Source organism: Gossypium arboreum, chromosome 5 (assembly GCF_025698485.1).
Source record: "Gossypium arboreum isolate Shixiya-1 chromosome 5, ASM2569848v2, whole genome shotgun sequence".
NCBI lineage: Eukaryota > Viridiplantae > Streptophyta > Magnoliopsida > Malvales > Malvaceae > Gossypium > Gossypium arboreum.
In genome coordinates, this window is record NC_069074.1 from 1020557 (window position 1) to 1041537 (window position 20981).

Here is a 20981-nt window from a genome sequence, read left to right on the forward strand (position 1 = left end):
AAGAGCTATAAAACTAAACAAATCCCATGAACACCTATTATGCGAGTACAAGGGCAAGCTAAAACATTGCTTTAGGATCAGAAACGAATTACAAGTTGTAAGGAATGAAAGCATAATTTAACAAATTTTAAGGGAAGAGATATATTAGTATTGGAGCCAAAGCTGCCACCCTAATCCCTTGTCTACACTCCAAATTCAAATAATCCTTCTAATATTTTAATCCATTTCGATCATCTTCGAACTCACCAATTGACTATTAACATCAAAGTGTTCCCAAAAAAAGCTTTGGCGGATGAACACCAATACGGTGTGAAGTTATGTTGTCATTGATGAAAGAGTTAAAAGAATGATTCGCTTCTCCCACTTTCTCCCTCACTTTCCTCTTTGGTTTTTCCCCTTTCCATTTTTTACTTATTTACACTATCTAGTGAAAAAAACCATATTCATAAATAAAACTCCTCTCCAAACCTTTACTGGTAGAGCAGTCACTGTCACTGTGCGTTCCCCAAAAGTTGTAGCCAGATTTAGTATTTAATTAATTTCGTTTTCAAGAGGTTGGTTCATTTAGAGATTAGCAATGGATGCGCAAAATTAAGGGTTGAATAAAGTGATTTTGATACTACTGGTTTAGCAGCCAATGCGATTTCTAATTTGGTTTTCTTTCATCTTTATAATTAAATTATGTTGCTCGGTAACTTGTGTCGTCATTATAGTACGGGCTGTAATGCGAAAGTGACATTATTTACTATTTTTCACTAAAAGAAAAGAATAGGACTGAGAGAACTTATAAGCTTCATGTGAGTCCACTGTAACTTGATGTGCTATCTGTTTGTTCTTTTAAGGATAAGACTGGATTTGAATCTCATGCTCATTAATCTTGTAGTTGACAACATGAGCCCACATTAATCTACATTTGGCAATTGTAATCCAGTGTGGGACTCCCCATACTTTTCTTTTTGCGGATCAACCATGATTAGATATTCACCAAAACAAAACCATAATTACAAATGATTTTACCTACCATTGCTTAAACGGCAAACAATCCCCCAAGAAAAAAAAATGACAATCTGGGCCTTAGTCTAAGCTAACAATTCAATGTGTGGGTTTCTTTAAAGAAAATTCAAATTAGTTATTATGCAATAATCTTGTTTAACATTTGTTCAATAACTTACATATTTCCATACATTATTTTATCAACCAAGTCATAAAATTTAGCAGTCTAAAATTTGTTCCCAAGACAATAGGCCCATTGGGTATGGGAGTTTGGAGCATTTAGATTCACAAGCGAGCCTAACTGCAGTTGCACAGAAAATCAGAATACGGCGAATGAGACAGACAAGAAATGAGACAAACGAAATACTGTCTTTTTAATCGGATTTTTTTTTCTTTTTCATTTGGATAGTCAAGATCCGATTATACAAGTATTTCAGTTCTACCTGAATATTCTATTTATAATCTTTACAAATCCCTTTCTGGCTTTCTCAAGTACCTCAGCATATCTTACTCATTCAAAGATAATATAATATAACAAAGATGTGACTGAAATCCATGAAGAAATGAATGGGACAATTTGATAACCATCACCAACCTGTTGTGGAACGACAGTAACTTGGTTTGTAATGAGATTCATGGAGATGATGATGAGGTTAGATTAGCCTCCAAGTTCCCTAGCAATGTCCCGCAAACAAGAGGCTGTGCCGAAGGAATTCTCAGACAACTCAGCCCACTTCCTGGTATTCCAGAGCACTCTGGTTGTGGTCTTTGCATGTCTCTACCAGGGATGCAATTGAGGGAGAAATCAAAACCGCCATTTCTGATGAACAATTTGGAGCATTCTTGGCTGAACCCAGAGAAGAAATTGTAGGCAACTGTCAAATTCATGAGGCTCCTTAAGGAACAAACCAAGTCGGGTAGCTCACCAGATAACTGGTTGTGTGCCAAATTGAGAACCTCAATGTCATTTAGGCAAGATATTGTGTCTGGCAAATGACCCATCAGCGAGTTGTGGCTCACATCGAAGACTTGCATCTCTGAGAAAAGCCCAATTCCTTCTGGAATACAACCTGTTAACTGGTTGTTAAGAAGCAAAATCTCCTTCAATTTTGAACTCAAGAGGCCAAAACTAGATGGGATGTTCCCACTGAATTTGTTGTTAGCCAAGTTTATCACAGAAGCTGGTGAATTTCCCAGATTTTGAGGGATTTCACCCTCGAATTGGTTGTCGTTGAGGAAGATTGCATCGAGTCCTTTGTTGAATAGATCTTGAGGGACAGGACCCGAGAAGCTGTTGAACCTAAGGTCCAAATAAACAAGATTTGGCATGTATAAAGTGACTGTAGGGAAAGTCCCTGACAAACGATTGTTACTGAGATCCAACTCTTGAAGTGATGAAAGTTCTCTAAAACTGTCGGGAACTGTGCCTGAGAACCTGTTGCTGTTAAGGTGAAGGATCGAAATATCTGTGAGAACAGAGAGTTCACTAACTAGAGTGCCTTGTAGATTTGCATGGTTGAGATCTATGCCAGCAACGAACGATTCAGAAGCCACACCACCTTGGGGATCTGCACAAAACACCCCTTTATAAGAACACACATCTGAGCCAACCCAAGTCTCCAAAATCCGCATTGGGTCATCAGCGATTGCAGACTTCCATGCTTGGAGAGCAGTGTAAGCACTGCTCAGCTTTGACACTGAAGGGACTGAAGGAGTTGGGGTGTTGCTGCCGATTCCCCCACCAATCCAAACACCTCCGCCACCAACGCCCCCTGCATTACCGATACCAATGCCAACACCACCGCCCACAGCGATGGCCGCTTCATTTGGAATTACCTGCCAAAGTATAAAAGCCAGGAGGAGCCAGCTCTTCCCCATTTTTCAATGTTGAAGACACCTAGATGGGGTTAGTTTGCTTGTATGGTTGTGCAAAAATGAGGCTTTTCTGCAATCTGCATTGATGATAGGACATTGTGGGGCTTATTTCTCTTCAATGCTTTCTTTTTTAAACAGTTTTGGGCTTTTATGATCATTGCATGACTCAACTCTGTATGCAAATATTGACTTCATATTACGGTGCCCTTGGAGAAAAATAATTGCTTATTATTGCGTAATCTGATTACTAAATTTGTAAGAAAAGAAAATAATCATACCCCAAATAAAGGGTCACTACTATCAACTAGAATAGGGCGTTATTAGGTTACAAATGCACGGGAATAATGGGATCTCAGTTTAGTGGGATGGTGATTTTCATACTTAGGCCTCAAATAGGAACTTTGAAAGTGTTAAGTGAAGCTTAAGAAAGTGACTTTGCAGTATATAAGATGAGCAAAATTGGCCAATCAACAACAGACAGTGGCTTAAATTTGGTTTTAAAACATTTATCTGTTCAATCTCCAACCTCCAAACCTTCCTCTCATAAAGAAGCAACAAAGATCATAGCATTATCCCCAACAACATTAAGGAGCATTGATTGTGTGATGTGATCTGAGTGATTTATAAATAAATTCATCTAACACTGTTAAACAACTTAAAGCCCAATGTCTTTTACCGATCATTTAACATCGAGACAGATTCGAGGAACGAACACCGGTCTTTTGCTCCTTTTTTGGTGCCCTATCAATCGGGCTAGCTTTTCAATGAGCCTTGACGATGGGTCACCCAACAAATCTTTTCATGTTTATGGTACAGCACGAACCATTCTTTCATCTGTTAAAGTGAGTTAACGTGCAATGTTCCCTTCCCTGTCTGATGGGTGGGAGTATGGTACATATAAAGCTCGTAATCATTTAAGGGGAGAAGAAACATGAGAATTTCATGTGAATGAGTAAAGTAAAAGCGCATGCAACTTCATTTCAGTATTGGATGGCAGCTAAGCTTCCATGGTCAGTCTTTTACGCATTCACAGAACAAAAGAAGGGGACCGATATCGTATTTCCTTTAGTTCCTCTTTCAACTGTCACACTATGAGTGGCAATCCTGCTAAGTACTTTTCGTTACTATACTTAGAAAATTTTTTTTTGTTGTTTATCATTACAATATTGTAGGGTTTGAACCCATGTTATCTAAGTAACAAACCAAAGTTTTAACCACTTCTTCAAGAAAATTTTCAAATTTAATATAGTTGATGTTAAAAGTACCATAAAAGTTCTTGTACCAAGAATTAAATTGATATTTTGTCGACTTTACTAAGAAAAAATAGACAAATTAATCCATTTATAGTAGATTAAAAAGTAAATTGGTTATATCTGTTAAAATTTCTATCTTTTTTTATTGTTAAAAACCAACGTAGTTAACAAAATAAGTAGATGCCACGTATACTTTTTACTAATATATATGGACCAGTGTTTAATAGTAGAAATAGATAGAATTTTTAATAGAAAGATGAATTTACTCTTTGATTTAACATATATAAATTAATTTATCCACATTTTTAAAAGAGTGAACAAATTACAATTTAACTTCTAATACAAAAATTTTTATATTATTTTAGTTCGATTAATTATTTTTCTTCGCTAGATTTTTGTTTCAGACGAATAAAAATGTGGTTAAGAGAATATATTTAATTTTGGATTTTGATTGCAAGTTCAGTAGCGCAATTTATAGGTTACTAGAAATCTGACAAATACAATTCAAGGGGTTTCCTTGTCGCATTGCAATCAACCTGTTTAAAGCATCTATGTCTATGGGTTATGTGAAAGACAAGGCATCAGTTGAATTTTCATTTATGACAACGTATCTAAATTGTTATCTCAAAGAAGATGAACAAAACACGTATAATAATGTTGTTATACGTTATAATGTGATGTCCTGCTATATCGAAGACGACTGCATCACTGAAACTGCATAATTTTGACCCGGAACTCTGGGCCATGATTGAGATGAGGCCTGAACTAGTCTAATGGACCACTTCCTGCTTTTAAATTTACTCCTCCTAAGGTTCCTATTGGCTTAGACAATTGGGTGTTAAATAAAGGATTCAATTTCATAGTCCTACCACTTGACTCGCCCGAAATGTTCCATTTCAATATAATAAAATCTAGGTTTTGCTTTTGTATAAATTTTGGTTGGAATCGATTATATTGATACACATTAATAGATTAACATTTGTATCGCTTAAAATATGACACATTGATTAATATAAAAGAATGAATTATTTTGTATGTATGATTTTATGGAACTTGATCTTATATGCATAAAATGATCTTGTTTAATGTATAGGATTATCGCTTTTATTGTTTATTTCAAATTTATTGAATAATTGATTGATATATTTTAACATAATAAAGCTTTACATAAACATTTTAGAGGTATATGTATTGTATTAAAATGTAGGAATTTTAGATTAATAAACAAAATATTATAAAATTTTACATTAACATTTGTGTCATTATCACTTCGCTTTTTTAATTGGTCATGGAGACTAACCCAAAGTTTTAATCTTTTGTTGACCTTGTGCCATGGTTCGCATGCTGAGATCGTGGGTGACAACTGAGAGGGCCCAAAACATGACCTAGTCACTAAAGGGGCATTATAGAAATCAAAGGTTAGGCCTCCTTCAACAAGGGTAGCAAAGCTCCTAGAGGTGGGAGAAGTCTTAAGAAGCATTAAGGAGAGTTTCAAACATCAGGGTAGCACTCAAAACCCTCTAAAACTAAGCAAGTCCGCAAGTAGCACCGTGGCAAGGAGAACCGACTTGCCAGGGCATCAAAAGCAAGCCAACAAGGTCTAGACATGTACAAAAGGCTCTAGAATCATATGGAACATGCTAGAATTGTTTGGAGTGCATGAGAATAGCTTGGGACATACAAGAACCGAGACAGATGAACTTGGAATTGAACAAAACCGCCTAGAACAGCCTAGTACACGGGAGAATGGTCTAGAAAAGCCTTAAATCGCCTTTGACTATGGCTTAACCGCCTTAGAAGATATTTCGAGGTTAGAAATGATCTTAGCCATCCATTAGTGTCGATCTTAATGGTTGGATCAACATAGGTTGTCTATAAGCATCCAAGTGAGATTGAGTGCTTAGGAAACTTAGACATATTTGACTATATAGTAGGAGTTCCCTTGTAAAGTTTTCTTTGTAAATACGATTTAATATACTATCATAGCTTTCTCCTACATTTAGGTTCCATCTCAGCTCATGACAACTACCCTTAATTCATTACCCATAGTGAAATAAAAGCGAGAATTTTATAAAAATAATAATGAAAACAACGTATAATCATAATTTATATAAAATTAAGAAAAAAAAACATAAAGGGAAATGAAAAACCTAACGTAATACCATGGAAGAAAAAATGATGATCACACATTTCAAAATAGAAAACCAAATTCATATGAAAATATTGCCAAACTCAAACAAAGAATATGGAATCACAAGTAAAAAGAATTGAAGGTTATTATTATGTAATTTTATTTGTTGAAAAAAAGTATTGACAATTATAAACATTATAATATTCTTGTAATTTTTAATTAAGCAGATTATTATCTATCTTAATAATTAGTTTACTTTCTCTTGTATCTTCTTTTCCTGTACAATTTATTTATTGAATTATGACAAATCATCTGGCTAACAAACTTTTAACTAATGACATATTTATTGCTCAGTTAAGAAAATTGGGGAATCAAAATATTTTTTAATTTTAATTTTGAGAAAATATCCAAAAATAACATATCCATTATGGATATTATTGACCTGTCATTATCTAATTAATAAAAACTAATAATCTTTAAAGAAAATATTGTAAGCTGAATTTAGAAGCATAATCAGAAGATCAAATGCAAATAAAGGGTACTACTGTAAATTAAAAGAACTACAAGTGCTTTTATAATTAAAATATTCTGTATCCGTACTTATGTTTCCAATAATCGAAATAAAGTACTGTAACAATCTAGTTTTTTTTTTTTTTGTTTGTTTAATTATTCGTATCAAAGTGAGATCCACGCTCTCTCGTATCCTAACTTTTCCGATTGCCTCGTAAATCCTTCAGATTTTTTTAGGTTTCTAATTTTTCCAATTCCATGCATAATTTCTGAATTCTTCGAAACTATCTTCATTTCCATCTGAGGAAGTAAAAGAAAATCCAATTCTTGGTTATCGTGAGATGAAGATCGAGGAGTTGGATGAAGTGGAGAATGATCGGGGAAACGACGGCGTTAAGCAGCTACAGATAGTTAGAGTCGACGACGCGAAGAGAGTTCTAGTCGGAGCAGGTGCTCGGATCCTGTTTTACCCGACCCTTTTATACAATGTTTTCAGAAACAAAATCCAATCTGAATTCAGATGGTGGGACGAAGTTGACCAGGTTTCTTTTTTTCTTTCTTTAATCTTATCCTTAATTTCCCCTCTTCATCTATCATTTTTTTTCTTTATTATCCCCAAATCAGTATTCATCCCCTTTGGTGGTCGATTAAAAACTGTGACTTTCAGACAGTAAAAACGGATCCTTTACTTGTGCTCTGTTCTACCAATGATAGTTTTTTTTAACGGTTTTTTTTTATTAAATTTCAGTTTCTTTTGCTGGGGGCGGTTCCGTTTCCCAAGGACGTTCGACGGTTGAAGCAATTGGGCGTTGGTGGGGTGATCACTCTGAATGAACCTTTTGAAACTCTGGTTTCCACTTCTTTATATCGTGTAAGTTTTTTCTTAGTTAGATTGTTACGATGTTTTTTTATTTAACTAACGATTTAAAAAGGTTTTCTATTTTCTTGGGTATTGATGTTTAATTTTATTAGTTTATGCTTTTATTGCAGGCTCATGGAATTGATCACCTAGTAATTCCAACGAGAGATTATTTATTTGCTCCTTCAATTTCAGATATAAGCAAAGCTGTGGCTTTCATTCATAGTGAGTAGATAATTCTTTTAACGATCTCTGAATCTTTTAACCACAGTAGCCGTCTCACCCGATTTGGTCCCTTCTTCCCCTCCATTTTTGGCTGTAGAGAATGCATGTTGCGGTAGAATCACCTATGTTCATTGCAAAGCTGGACGAGGAAGAAGCACCACCGTTGTGCTTTGCTATTTGGTATTTTTTTACTAACTGTTGTTCAGTAACCTCTGACGTTAGCCCCAGATTTGATTTTAATTTATACGATTGAATTTGTCTTAAATTCTGCAGGTAGAGCATAAGCAGATGACACCTGCAGGCGCCCTCGAATATGTTCAGTCTCGAAGACCTCGAGTTTTGCTTGCTCCCTCACAATGGAAAGTAAGTTTGATGGTGTTATTTTGTGCCCCTTGCATGTTTTTTGGCCCTTTCCCCACATAGTAGGAAGAAAACGAAGTTGATTGTATGATACTAATGAATCTGTTTGTGTTGGTCAGTTTTAGTTTTAGATTTAGATTATGCATGAATTGCTGTATGCTCAGAATAAAAAAGGACAAGGTTTTTTGAGCATTATGAATGGCCTGTTAATAGTTACTCTATATTTCCGGATAGAATTCATTACCTGTCACAAGCATGAATGAGTTGTGTTTCTTCCCTTTTGTTTATTTCTTGCCTGTAAATGGTTTGGTGCAGGCAGTTATGGAGTATAGCAGGCACCGACAGCCAACACACTCCCCAACAGCAGATGCAGTTATGATTACAAAAGCAGATCTTGAAGGCTATCATAATACTTTTGATAATATTACTGGCAAGGAGCTTGTGGTTATGCCCAGAATGGTGAGAGCCAGGCCCATGATAGCTAGACTATCCAAACTATCATGCCTTTTTGCATCGTTGAAAGTTTCCGGTGTCTCTGGACCTGTGAATGGGAGGTTAAGTGAAACACGTGCCTGCTGAGTTTGCTGCTCCTTCAACAGCCATTGTGGATGTTGCTTGTATAGAAACTGCAAATAAGTATAGGTTGTGAAGGTCTGATAAAAATCTCTTTTCCAGTGTGTATGGAAGAAACAGAAGGAAAACTATAAAAACAAAGAAAGCTAGAAGAGTTTCTCTTCAATGATAATAGATGTGTATAAGATGAGTATCCTTTATACAATCAACTGTGCTATTTCATATATCCATGTATCTGTCTTTGACTCAATTGTGAAAAGCATACGCTTCACTTTGTAGCACGGTTTACCCTATATGAAGTAGCTTAATCCCCTGTTTTAAGCCATCTGGATTCAAGCCTGTAATTCCGAACAGATATCCAAATGGGTAAGCTATGTTGTATTGTTCAGTACCTTGGAATCAGCCAAACCTTATCTCATTTTGATGTGATGGCCATTGTTGTTGTTAAAGAGATGAAATTTCCAGGCTGAAATTTTGGAAACTTGCTCCAAAAGCCAAGATTCTTTGCACCAATCAGTCCTAGCAACAGCAATAGTTTGGAAAGGATTTGAAAGGAGATTAACAACAAGACAAGATATTTACAGGTCCCAAGGCCCCGCGCAAAAAACAAATTTAATTGATGCTGACTAATTATTTCAAGCATTGGTCCTTGTCTAACTACCAATAAAGAGAAAACCAACTTTGTAATCCAACCCTATTTCCCTGTCTCATACGATCAGGAACCTTCATCACGGTCAGATTCTGGATAGGAAACTACTCTAAAGGGTATAGAATACTACAAACATTGCTTGATAATTCCTTGTATGCACTGCACTTTTATTAAAGAATTATTCCCAAAGCCTCATTTTGATACTGATTCATCAATGGAGTTCAATATTCATAAAATTTGCATACATTTCAACTGCGATTCAACAGATGCCGACATGTTTTTTTCTTTCAAGTACTAACTACTGTATCCATTGCAATCTTACCCAAACTTTATCTTCATCTCGCAGTTAATATTATAATTAGAGCTTTATGTCTTAATCTAAACAAATTGGATTAATTTTAACACTCCTCCCTAAACCCTCATTAGTGGCTGCTTATTTTCAAACTGTTCATATAAATATTAAGAAAGAAATGGGCTTTTATAGAAGTAGCCATCCCAAGTGTTCCTTTCACCTTTTGTTGCGTCAATCACTTTCTCTTTAAAATCTGATAGAGGCTGATGACAATGGCATGGGTTACATCATTGATCATGTAGCATAAAGCTTTTGTTTTGCATTATTATATAATTTGTTGGATTGTTCATCTATGCATGAAATGCCCACCAGTCTTTCCTAACTACAACCAATTAGGTACATTTTAACAGGAAAGAGTCTTAACTGCTACTCACAACCGCCTGCACCTCTCCCATTGAGTAGTTTATTGGGACAGTGTGCCAAAATAGACTTATATATATGTCAGAGTACAAATCAAAAGGTTACAAAAAGGAAGGTTACTTTAGTGCCCTTCACCCTCTTCAAGAAAACACAAAACATTAGCTATCAAACTTGAACTACGAGACCATTACTAGTACAGGCATGCAAGTGATCGATCGAGAACAGTTTAAAGTATTCATAAAGATAGTTTTTTTTTTTTCTAAAAACAGTGACCATATATTGGCAAAATGTACATATTTGAAACTTCAGACTAGGGATACATAAATATTTGTTTCAAAAAAGCTTTGTAAGCAGAGATCAGTGGGGGCTGGTTTACTATATCTAAAAAGAAGCTGTTGGCCTAGTCTTGGCCTCGACATTGCTGTTGAAGAATAAATAAAAGTTGGGCATTGCTTTGCCCATGTTGTTATATTCCTTATCGCACTACACAATTCTACCTGCAACTTCTTTATGGGACCAAATCTCTGCAAACCCCAAAACCCTAACACTGCTAATACACTTCTTTCTATTCCCTTTTAAAAGCAAACCCAAATCTCCCCATAAAGCTAAAGAAATTGAATATCAGCTTTTTAGGTTGAACAAGACATTTCATTCACTTTTATTTGGATTGCATGTGGAAAGAGACATATTTCCTCTTTTCTCACTCTATTATTTATAACCCACCACCCCCACCATCCCTACTAGGATCTTCCTCTTTTTCTTTAAAACATAAAACATGTATTATATATATACCAACCTTAAGCATCTCTACACCCCATTTCTTTCACATGTATTTGATTAGCAGATATATATTCAATGCGGGGAAGTATATATATGATGGTGGAAAATACAATGGATATATAGACCATATATATGTAGGAAGTAGTTAAATGTAGAGATTACATTATATGCTAAAATGACAAGAAAAAAGATTTTTTTTTCCAATAAGTTATGAGAGAATGGGTCGTTTCAAAGCATGCATAAAAGGTTATTCTTGTCTGCTCATATATACCCTTGTTTCCAGTGCTTTAATTATTCCTTTCAGTAACTACGATGAAGCTGCCTTGCTCTACATCTTCTATTTAGCTTTATTTCATGCACGTCCCCTGAAAGCTAAAAAAGCTAACATGCACGTTACTCTCTCTCTTTCTCTCTGTGTCACTTTGTTTCTTTGCCTTCGTGGATTTGAATTGTGTGGGGAGATAAGTTCATTTAATTTGCTATCTGTATAATAATATAAAGCATTAAAGAAGTTTCCCAATTAACCTAATAAAATTCTGCTTTTAAAATGTGATTTCTGCTGCTATACTGTAGAAAGATTCCAATATTCTAAATAAGAAAAAGCAAAAATAAATACAAAAACAAAAACTAATGAAACCCCATTTCCTTTTGATATAATCTAAATGCAAACAACCAAACAAAACTCCTTTATTAGGAGTATGGCAACTACAAACAAATCATGGTGTATCGTATATGAATTTAGTCCATTCAAAGAAACAGAGAATTAATATTTAAATAGTGTACAAGTGTTATACACTTCAATTAGGTATGTTGAAAAATTTTTAAAAATTTTAATGGTCATTAAATTCTATATATTGAAGTTTTGATAATTTTAAATTCGAATTTAACTTAATTATAACTTGAAAAAAAAGGTAAATTTTAAAAATTATGATTCACTTAATTCAACAAAAAAAAAAAGGATAAAAAGAATGTTGTAAGTAACTTCTTGGTGTTAATCAACATCCTATTTGTCACCTGATGCTAGCGATGTATGGTTAAAGAGTAATTGCAATTGTTAACAAGGGCAATTTTGAATTGGGAATTCATTAAAGTGGAAATAGATGATAAAATTGGTGAACCATAAGCAATTAATTATAATTTTAATAAAAAGATTACTCTTATTATTGCGAAGAAATTTAGCTTTGTGAGGTGTGAGGACCCCTCATTTAAAGTACAATTACTTTTCATTAGGCAAACATATCTACCATTGCAAGCACTAAAGGAGCTCTGATTTAAAACCCCTCAGAAGAAGCCCATTTGTCACTAAAGGTAAAATATTGAATACAATACTTTACCTCATAAATCAATATTGCACCAACTTTGACCTTCATGCATCATTAATCAGCAATAATAGTTATAGTTATAGTTTTTTATCATTGATTTGGTCAGCATAATAAATGGTACTCTTGCTGTGCTGTCTCCTTAGGTATTAAGATTGTGGGACAAAGCAATCCAAGAAAGAATTTTACTTCTAGGTATTGACCTTGCCATGAAAAAGTTAAAATATGATGATGATTTTAAAATATAATTTTTTATATTATTTAAGGGTCTGTTTGATTGGTGTCTAGCTCTCTAGATATTGATAAACTAAATTTTAAACTATTATTTTGCTATTATCATCTTAAATGGCTAATATTCTAAAAAACCCTCAAATAAAAATAATAATTTTTAAAGTAAAACAAAAAATATTTTAAAATTTACATACACACTTAGTCATTCTTTTGAGAAATTTGATTACTCATTTGAATTTTACGTTCATATTAAAAATGTATGGAATTTCTATATTGTATCAACAAAAATTAAAATAATAAATTAAAATTTAAAATAATTTTACTTTAATATTAATTAAACGTAAAGACTTTTATGGGTAAAAATTATTGAATAGGAGCCTAATTAACTAAAAAAATAATTTAAGGGTTTTTTATATATTTGCCAATAATAATTAATCTTAATACTTCGTATTGAATAAACTATTTGATTATAAATATAATCTTTTTCAGAATTAGGAATATCATTTTATTCAAATATATCAGTAGACTATTAACATTTTTTCCCGTATATTTTACAAGAAAAAAAAAGGTGACTAACAAACGATGCAATTAACAATGTAGTTTGTTGGAATTTGCAGTATATTTCTTTAAAAAGGTAGGAAGAAAAAAAAAAGAACAAATAAAAGAAATTATACAAGTGTCCTTGAAATAATAAAATAATAGGGATAGGCATAGAGATGATATAATAATCATAAGGGTGATGATTCTGATGAAGGGCTTGCTTGGATTTCGCTTTGGGTCTTCTTCTTCTTCAGTCCTTCTATTTGTCAGAGAAAATAGCAGTCTTTTTTTCCTGCTTTCTTTTTTATTCTTTTTTCTCTTTCATTCCAACATGAACCACATATATATATATATATTGTACATGTAATTAAGCTGAGACTTGAGAGACTTTGAGGGTCATAAAACAGGCCTCCCCACATTCGAAAAGTAAGAAAAAAAAAAAAAGCAAGCTATATATAGTAGTTTATGTATATATATATATTTGGCCTCTCTCTTTTTCACTTCTTTGAAAGGACTTTAACTAGAGAAAGGCTTCATAGTCATCATAGTGATTGATGTTTTGTAAGGTTTCGTTTGTTTGTGTAAGTTTTTTTTCTCTTTTTATGCTTTATTTTCTTTCTAGCCATGATGATCATGATTGTCAGGGTCAGGCCAAAAAGATGAGTACTTCAACCATTCAGCTTCTTGTGGGTTCGTTATTGATGACTCCTGCCCAAAAATGATAAACAAAGTTAGGGTTTAAGGGTTTTAAAAGCAATATTTTCACCTAATAACAACAAAGGACGAAGCTGCCTTTTTTTGTCCACTCTCCCACTCTACAGTCAACTAATCTTATGAAGCAATGCATGGTAAAAAAAAGATTTCATGTTGTTTGCCATGCATTCATTTCTTTCAAACACCATTTTTTCTCATTAACCCAACGTGATTAAATTATTCTATATTTATATAATTTCTTATGCATTAGTAATTCATATCTTAAGTTATGTTTGTGGTATTTTCTTTTATGTCATGTCATTTCTAATATTAATAGATGTAAATACAGTTGTTTACTTTCTTTAAAAAAAATATTGATCTTTTTCTTTTCCTGCTGTTTATAATCACAAGGGGGCATTTTTTTCCTGAATTTACAGCTCTTGCTAGCAACATATATTCAAAGAAAAACAAAAGGAACCAAACTACCTTTTTTGTCTAAAAGGGAAATAAATATAAAAGGAGATTCTATATTGTTTCAAGCTTTAAATTAATTTGAAGGCTATATGGTTTCACATTCTGCTGTTATCAGGTGTACTTTAAGTTTTAGATTTGTGATTATCTTAACTGTGATTCTTTATATATATATATATATATATATGAATGTAATATAAAAATAAAGTGTAATTAATGTGTTATAATATTATTAAATAAAAATCATATTATATAAAAAAATAAATCCTAGAATGCTTAAGCTGATATCTTTAGAAACCTATTAAGCGAATCTTAATTATATAAATGTTAGAACCCTTATAAAAAGATGGCCTAACGTATTAATTTCTGATGAATCTTAAGAAAGTTGTAAAGAAGACTTAAGGTTATATTGTTGATGTCAAAAAGCACATAATTATGTTCAATTTTATACGACGAAAAAGCTATGCACACTCTTATGCTGAATGCCATAATTCTGATTCAAAACATGAAAAACGAAAAAGATATACATATGATACACTGTTCCTAAAATAGAAAAAAGAAAAGAAACCTGGTTTCTGTCTTTATATTTTTAAAGAATAATATTACTAAAGAATTTAGGGTTTTCTTTATTCACCTCCTTTTTATCCTTTGTTTTTTAATTTTATATTATATTACTTTTTCTCCTTTCTTATTTTCTTCCCTTGCTTAGTTGGTATTATGGCAAATTATCAAAGGTGAAGAAGTTCATACTCACTTCTTTGATATCAGTTGAAGTGCAACCCATTATTAGTTCTTCCAAACCTGTTGCAGACCTTCCTCCCAGTTTATGATTTTGCTGCTCCTGTTGTTGCTGCATATAAGTAAACCCAAAATTAATTATCCAAGTCATGTTTGCAGCGATGATTAAAAGGTGTAAAGCAAGTCATCGTTCAAGTCCCATTGATTCATTTATAATCAAGATCTGAACGTAATTATAAGCATGTATGATTGGGTTAACGATGGTTTTAGCTTAATAAGTGCTGTAGCAGACACATAAGTGTGGCATGCATGGGAAAAACACTGTGGTTTCTAGAGAAAAGTTATTAATTACACTACCGGTATATTATTACATGGCCAGAATTTATGAATAAAATAATAATGATGAGGCATATTACCTGGAAACTTTCGTTTTGTAGCATTATTCTTGAGACATGAAAGGAGTCCTCGTCAAGGATGATGGAGGTGTGGTGAAGGGGAGGTGGAGAGATGATGGTGGAAATGGGATGCGATGGCCTGGTAATGTGGAACGCCGTGGTAGCAATCTGATGCTGCTGCTGCTGCTGATGTTGATGATGATGGAGAAGATGATGATGATGATGATCATGGGCCATATGATTTGGCCCCCGATGATGCTCCGGTATCTCTTGGCCCGTGCCTTGTGTCGGAGTTTCCCTTGCTGCTGAAGCTTCTGCAAGCCCCACCTGCAATAGACAACTCCCCACCAAGAAACAGTTTGCTATTTAGTCCATTTTCAAACGCAACATATACTTATTCCATTACTTCAATTCCTTTATTTTATCTACCTTTCAATTTTTCTATAGTTATACATATTCCATTACTTCAATTCCTTTATTTTATCTGCCTTTCAATTTTTCTATAGTTTTACTCTCAGTTTCAATATTGGTCCTATTGGTGGGTAAAGAAAGAATAGTTAGTTCACAAAGATAATCAAAGTGAGGTCCATATAGTTCATTTTTTTTCTAAATGCCATATATACAAGCAATCAACTAATAGAAAAGCAACCCTAAAACTTTAATATCTCTTCTTTTACTTTTATTTTATGCAAGATAAGAAAACTTTGATGTTTAAATTGCTTGAATATGTTTTCATGAAAATTATTAGATTTATTCATAATATCAAAACAATTACAAGACAAACGTCAATGTCTTGTCCTGATTTCGCAGTTAGTTGTCGGTTAAGGTTAAAGTTTTTTGGAAGTTCTAGAAGGAGAGAGAACACATTGTATATAAATGAACAAAAAAGTACCTGGTCGAAGCTTTTACTAAACGGGGTGAAACTCAGATGATGATCAGATTTCAAGTGTTGAATATCCATGGCAGCGGCAAAACTTGATAAAGCAGCGGCGGCAATCCCAGCTCCGGACACTTCATCTCTAAGAGGGATTAATTGTTCCTTTGAAGAACAACTTCGAATGCCACTATCTCGTCTGATATTATTAGGGTCGACGACGACCGCGTTGGTCGTTCCATCAACAGTTGTGGCAGCATTAGTTCGATCAGACCAGTTGCACTGCCTTGGTTGAGTCTGATAAAATATCTTGGACACCACAAGCTCTCCTTCTTTCTCTTCCTCGTGTTGACCAAGATGATATTGGTGCATGACCCAATTAGTCTTTTCGGGTTTTCGGTTCTTCCCAAAATTCGTGTAGAGAACCAAGATTTTCTTGCACCCTTTTTGTTTGCCATTGACCATGACTGGCCTTGTCTTCCCCGTTTTATGCCACCTTGTTTCTCCACCTTGTAAGTCACATTCGGTTTGAATTTTCCTTCTCTTTCTTGTCCCGGTTGTGTAGGCCTTTGATGGCCTGTGAAAGAAATGCCTGCTCAACCCATCTCTGGTCACTCCTGCAAGAAAGGGGAAAAAAAACAAACCAAAAATCAAAGTTAGGTGCAACAAACAAAGAGACAAGGGCAGAATAACCTGGAAACTGGAATTCATGACGGAGGTTTGACAATATAGTCAGACCTAAAAGCATTGAATAATGATGGAAGCAATCGAACAAGATTAGCGAGGGATTTTAGGACAACCTGGGAGTTTCTCGGGATGGGTATAACAAATCCCATCTTCTCCTTCAATAGTTGGAATGAACTCATCTATCAAAGGGTGAGATTTCATGTCTTTAGCTTCTACTTTTGCTTCAAGGTGTTCTATCAGTTCTTGATCTGTCGGATCAAATTTCACTCCTGCTGGTAGACCTAACCAGTCCTGCAATAATTTTCATTATTCAGTTCTGAATCAAGTTCAAATTAAAGCGCCCCCCCCCCCCCCCCCCCAAAAAAAAAGGAAGAAAAGGAAAGAATAAACAAAATAAAGAGATAAAGAAGAAAGCTTTAAATCTATTGTTTGAATATAGTAAAGAAAAAAAAAAAAACCCTTGATTAGAATACAAGTATATTTCTCATATATTTCCTTGATTCTTTTCTTTTGTCAAACCCTTGGTGTTGAAGCCAAGAATATTATGATTATTGGTGATGAAATCCGTACCGGCTTTCCTTCAAGCTTGGTTCCACAACCAGGGCAGTGATTGGATCCACACAACTGATGCTCCTCGAGCTTTGCATCGATGAGATGAGAGCTGGTGATGGAGCTCATCAGATTACTCTTATTCATTGCTTTCTAATATCCTCTTCCCCGGCCCTTTCTTTGGTGTGGGCAGATGCTATCTTCTTTCCCTCAAACTCTTAAAATCCTCAATGAAATGACCAACTTTATACAGCAGCCAGCTACTCATATCCCAGTTAGCTTCTCTATATAACATAAACCACAAGCCTGTTTTAGATCTGATATTCCTTAAAAAAAGAAGAAGAAAGAAAACAAACTGATGAGTTTAATAGATATATGAATTTTATAACTTCAAATCATATTTTAACCATATAAAAAAAGGAGAATAACATATCAAAACCTCTAATTTAACTCAGCACACAGGAAAAGGAAAGAAGAAAAAAGAAAATCCATATGTCATATATGTAAATACACATGTTTAATATATCAGCAAAAGGTGCTATCCTAAACCAATCCAAAAAAAAAAACCAAGAAATTTATGCAATACCCAGAAGAGAAATATGCTCCAAAAGAAGAATTTTCTTTTTTCTCACAAGGAACAACCACTGGTTAATAAGAAAAAAGAGAGAGTATTACTTAGAGAAGATAGAAAGGGGAAAAAGAGGAAAATGTAACAGTGAGATTGAGCTATAAACCTTCTTTAACCATTTAGAAAACACCGGAATTCCCTCACTTAACTTTACTTTAACTGAAGCCCCGAGTGAGGAAAAAAAAAAAGGTTGCCCTTCCTAAAACTGCACACTACCTTTAAAGCCTTTGCTAATTCAAGTAGAACCTCAAGTTGCTAGGCGGTTTAAGAGAGAGAAACAAAGATATATAACAAAGGGAAAAAAAAAAAGAAAAGAAAAATACTACCCAGTTGTCTTTTTTTTTTTTTGGGGGGGGGGTTCTTTCCTTTCTTTCTTCTCTAAAGCTTAAGGTCTCCCACACCTTTGTTTTAGAGGTCTTGACTACTAAAGCAAAAAAGGGAAGAAACGGCCTTCACAGCTGATGCACACACATTCAAAAGCAGCCCAACCCTATCTGTATTAAAATTTAAAAAAAACTTAATTGATATACCAACATATCAGCTTAAATAGGATTCAGATTAAAATTTTAAAACCATTGGCTAAAGTTTTTGAATGATTTATATAAAGTTATGAAATGAAAAAAATGACCCCAAGCTGTTAGTTATATAGAAAATGCTAAAAACATTTCGAACGTGGCAGTAGAAGAATTTTGAGTAATGAAGAAGATATCTGGGGAAAGAAATACAGTTTTTTTCCCCATATATATATATATATATATAACAGATTATATAGAGTTAGATCCTATGATGTGTGAAAGGGCAAGTTTTTTTCTTTTTGACAAGGAGAGAAAGGTGGAGAGATTATGGAAAAAGAAATAGGAAAAAAAAATGACAAGAACTCACATGGGTTTCGAGAGGGAGTGCTGCTGATCATGATTCTTTTGCCATGAATGTTGCAGGAAGAGAGATGGAAAGAGGAACAGAAGAATTACGAGGTTGCTTGATATACAAGGCAAATGAGCAGTATAGTTTGATGGACCACCACTCCCCCTTTCGTATTACACCTCTACAATAACATATAAAAATTACTAGATATTTATTTATATATCAGAGAAAAAAAATCTTCCAGTGGAAGCACTTTCTAAATTTTTACTCACCGGGACATAAATTGATTTCATAATTAGTTCTTAATTATATTGACTTAGACTTAACTGTTGTTATTTTTCAAGTATATATAATTGATATTCGATTTTTTGTATCGTTTTTGAAGAAGGGAAAGTCAAAAGTGTATAACACTCGCACAAATAATAGAGTCCAAGTGAAAGGAACAATGAAAGAAAGACCCAGATTATGTGGGGCCCAAATATGGAAAATTTTGATCAGATGAAATTAAGGGACTGAATGATGAAAGGACCGAAAATATGTTGGGCACAACAGATAGGTCGCCATGATTGCTTCTTTTTTCTTTTCTATCTGATTTTATTATTACTGCAAGAATTATGTAATTTTATTGGACAGGGAAGAATATATCCCGCAAGGGATTTTTTTTTTCTTTTTTCAATTTTAATAATAACAAATAAATTAAAAAATAGTGGGACAAATATAATTCAAGTTGTGAGTGTGAGCAACCTTTGATTAGGTTTCTCTTTTTGTCCCAAAGGGAATGAGAAGAATCAGATTGCTCTTCAGATTATCCAATGAACTTTGACTTTTGACTTAACCTATATCACAGCTGAAAAAAAAGCGACCAACAAATCTTTTTAAATTCTTGCTCTTGGATTCTCTGCCTCATTTTATTTGTTAATTTTCAGCCTTACAATTAGAACCATTAAAACAGTAAATTTCAATGAATTATTGTATTTTGTATTTTTTTTTCTAAATCTATCTTGTTATATTTATTGACATTACTTTATTTCATGCTTATTAAACTAAATATATATATATATATATTAAAATCCACTTAGAACCACTAACTTGTAAAGAGGGAGAAAAAATTTGTGTGGCAAATTCCAAGAATTTTGTTTTCGGGGGACCATGTCTTTTAGAGTAGAAAAGACAGACTTAAAGTATAATTCATGTATGAGAATATCTCCTACATGAGAATAATGGCTCTTAGATAAAAGAAAATAATTCTTAATTGAAGTCAACTATCTCATGTTTTAAAGTTTTTAAATATATATATAATTTGAGTAGCAAATTAGTTATGAGTTTTTCAAATATAGATTAATTTAAGAATTTTATGCATTTTATCATTGGCTTAACAAAACGCTTTTCACTCACTAATTTGAACATAAGTAGAGAATGAAAGCACAAAATATATTGAGTCGGGTCCTGTCCAAAGAAGTGATTGACGGATTTACCCTCCAATGTCATTGCGATCCTCTACGGACAACATTTGTGGAGGCTGCCAGCCTGATAGTGGAAGTTAGCCAAATGTTTCACTAAATATAGTTAACTCATGTCTAATAATAAGTTTAAAAAAATAAAGAAAAAGACACGTGGGCTCAAAGAGGCACATAGTCAAAAGGGCCATGCCATGGGCTTGGCCCTTGGGCCTTTGTATTTTTATAGTTGGTGGTACATATGTTGGTCTTTATTAAGTTGGGGTGGGGTTTGAGAAGATGAAAAGGTGAATCTTACTTTTTATTTTTGTATTTTTAGCATGTAAATTAGCAATAATTAATTTAATTAATAATATTTAGTAATTTTCCTGATTATTTTTTATGCTTAATTATTGTAATAATTTTTTTTCATATTGTTACCTAGTAATCAAATAAAATAAAATTCGCAATTTTATATAATTTCAGGTAAGATATAAATATAATGGAAATTAAAGAAAATTAGTTGTTTTGATCTGATTGAACATAAACAAACATTGCTATCTTTGATAAATGTGCCAATTATGCTTTTTCCACGAGTGTGGGTAAAAGCTCTCGTTCATTGGCATTCAAATATGC

At 33.6% G+C, this 20981-nt stretch overlaps 3 protein-coding genes across 14 annotated transcripts; 1 reads left to right on the top strand and 2 right to left on the bottom strand.

Annotated features, from left to right (window-relative positions):
* Positions 1-1362: 1362 nt before the first annotated feature.
* Positions 1363-3278, bottom strand: LOC108484257 (leucine-rich repeat extensin-like protein 4). The gene has a single exon (XM_017787978.2). The coding sequence runs from the start codon at positions 2869-2871 to the stop codon at positions 1627-1629; it is 1245 nt and encodes a 414-aa protein (XP_017643467.1). The 5' UTR covers positions 2872-3278; the 3' UTR covers positions 1363-1626.
* A 3541-nt stretch (positions 3279-6819) lies between these two features.
* Positions 6820-9003, top strand: LOC108484302 (phosphatidylglycerophosphate phosphatase PTPMT2-like). The gene is made up of 6 exons (XM_017788039.2): positions 6820-7304; positions 7511-7633; positions 7753-7846; positions 7944-8026; positions 8120-8209; positions 8522-9003. The coding sequence occupies exons 1-6, from the start codon at positions 7104-7106 to the stop codon at positions 8783-8785; spliced, it is 855 nt and encodes a 284-aa protein (XP_017643528.1). The 5' UTR covers positions 6820-7103; the 3' UTR covers positions 8786-9003.
* A 4067-nt stretch (positions 9004-13070) lies between these two features.
* Positions 13071-19181, bottom strand: LOC108484700 (NAC domain-containing protein 75-like). 12 transcript variants are annotated; one of them, XM_053027452.1, is made up of 8 exons: positions 18152-18262; positions 18004-18061; positions 17439-17701; positions 16982-17159; positions 16200-16798; positions 15329-15634; positions 14929-15024; positions 13071-13718 (listed from the first exon to the last, which is right to left on the bottom strand). In XM_053027452.1, the coding sequence occupies exons 3-8, from the start codon at positions 17562-17564 to the stop codon at positions 13629-13631; spliced, it is 1395 nt and encodes a 464-aa protein (XP_052883412.1). In that variant the 5' UTR covers positions 17565-17701; positions 18004-18061; positions 18152-18262; the 3' UTR covers positions 13071-13628. The 12 variants fall into 12 exon arrangements, with proteins under 12 accessions (XP_052883412.1, XP_052883410.1, XP_052883408.1 ...); XM_053027450.1 differs by having other exon boundaries at positions 17439-17743; XM_053027448.1 differs by lacking the exons at positions 18004-18061; positions 18152-18262 and adding an exon at positions 18928-19181.
* Between the last annotated feature and the right edge of the window lie 1800 nt (positions 19182-20981).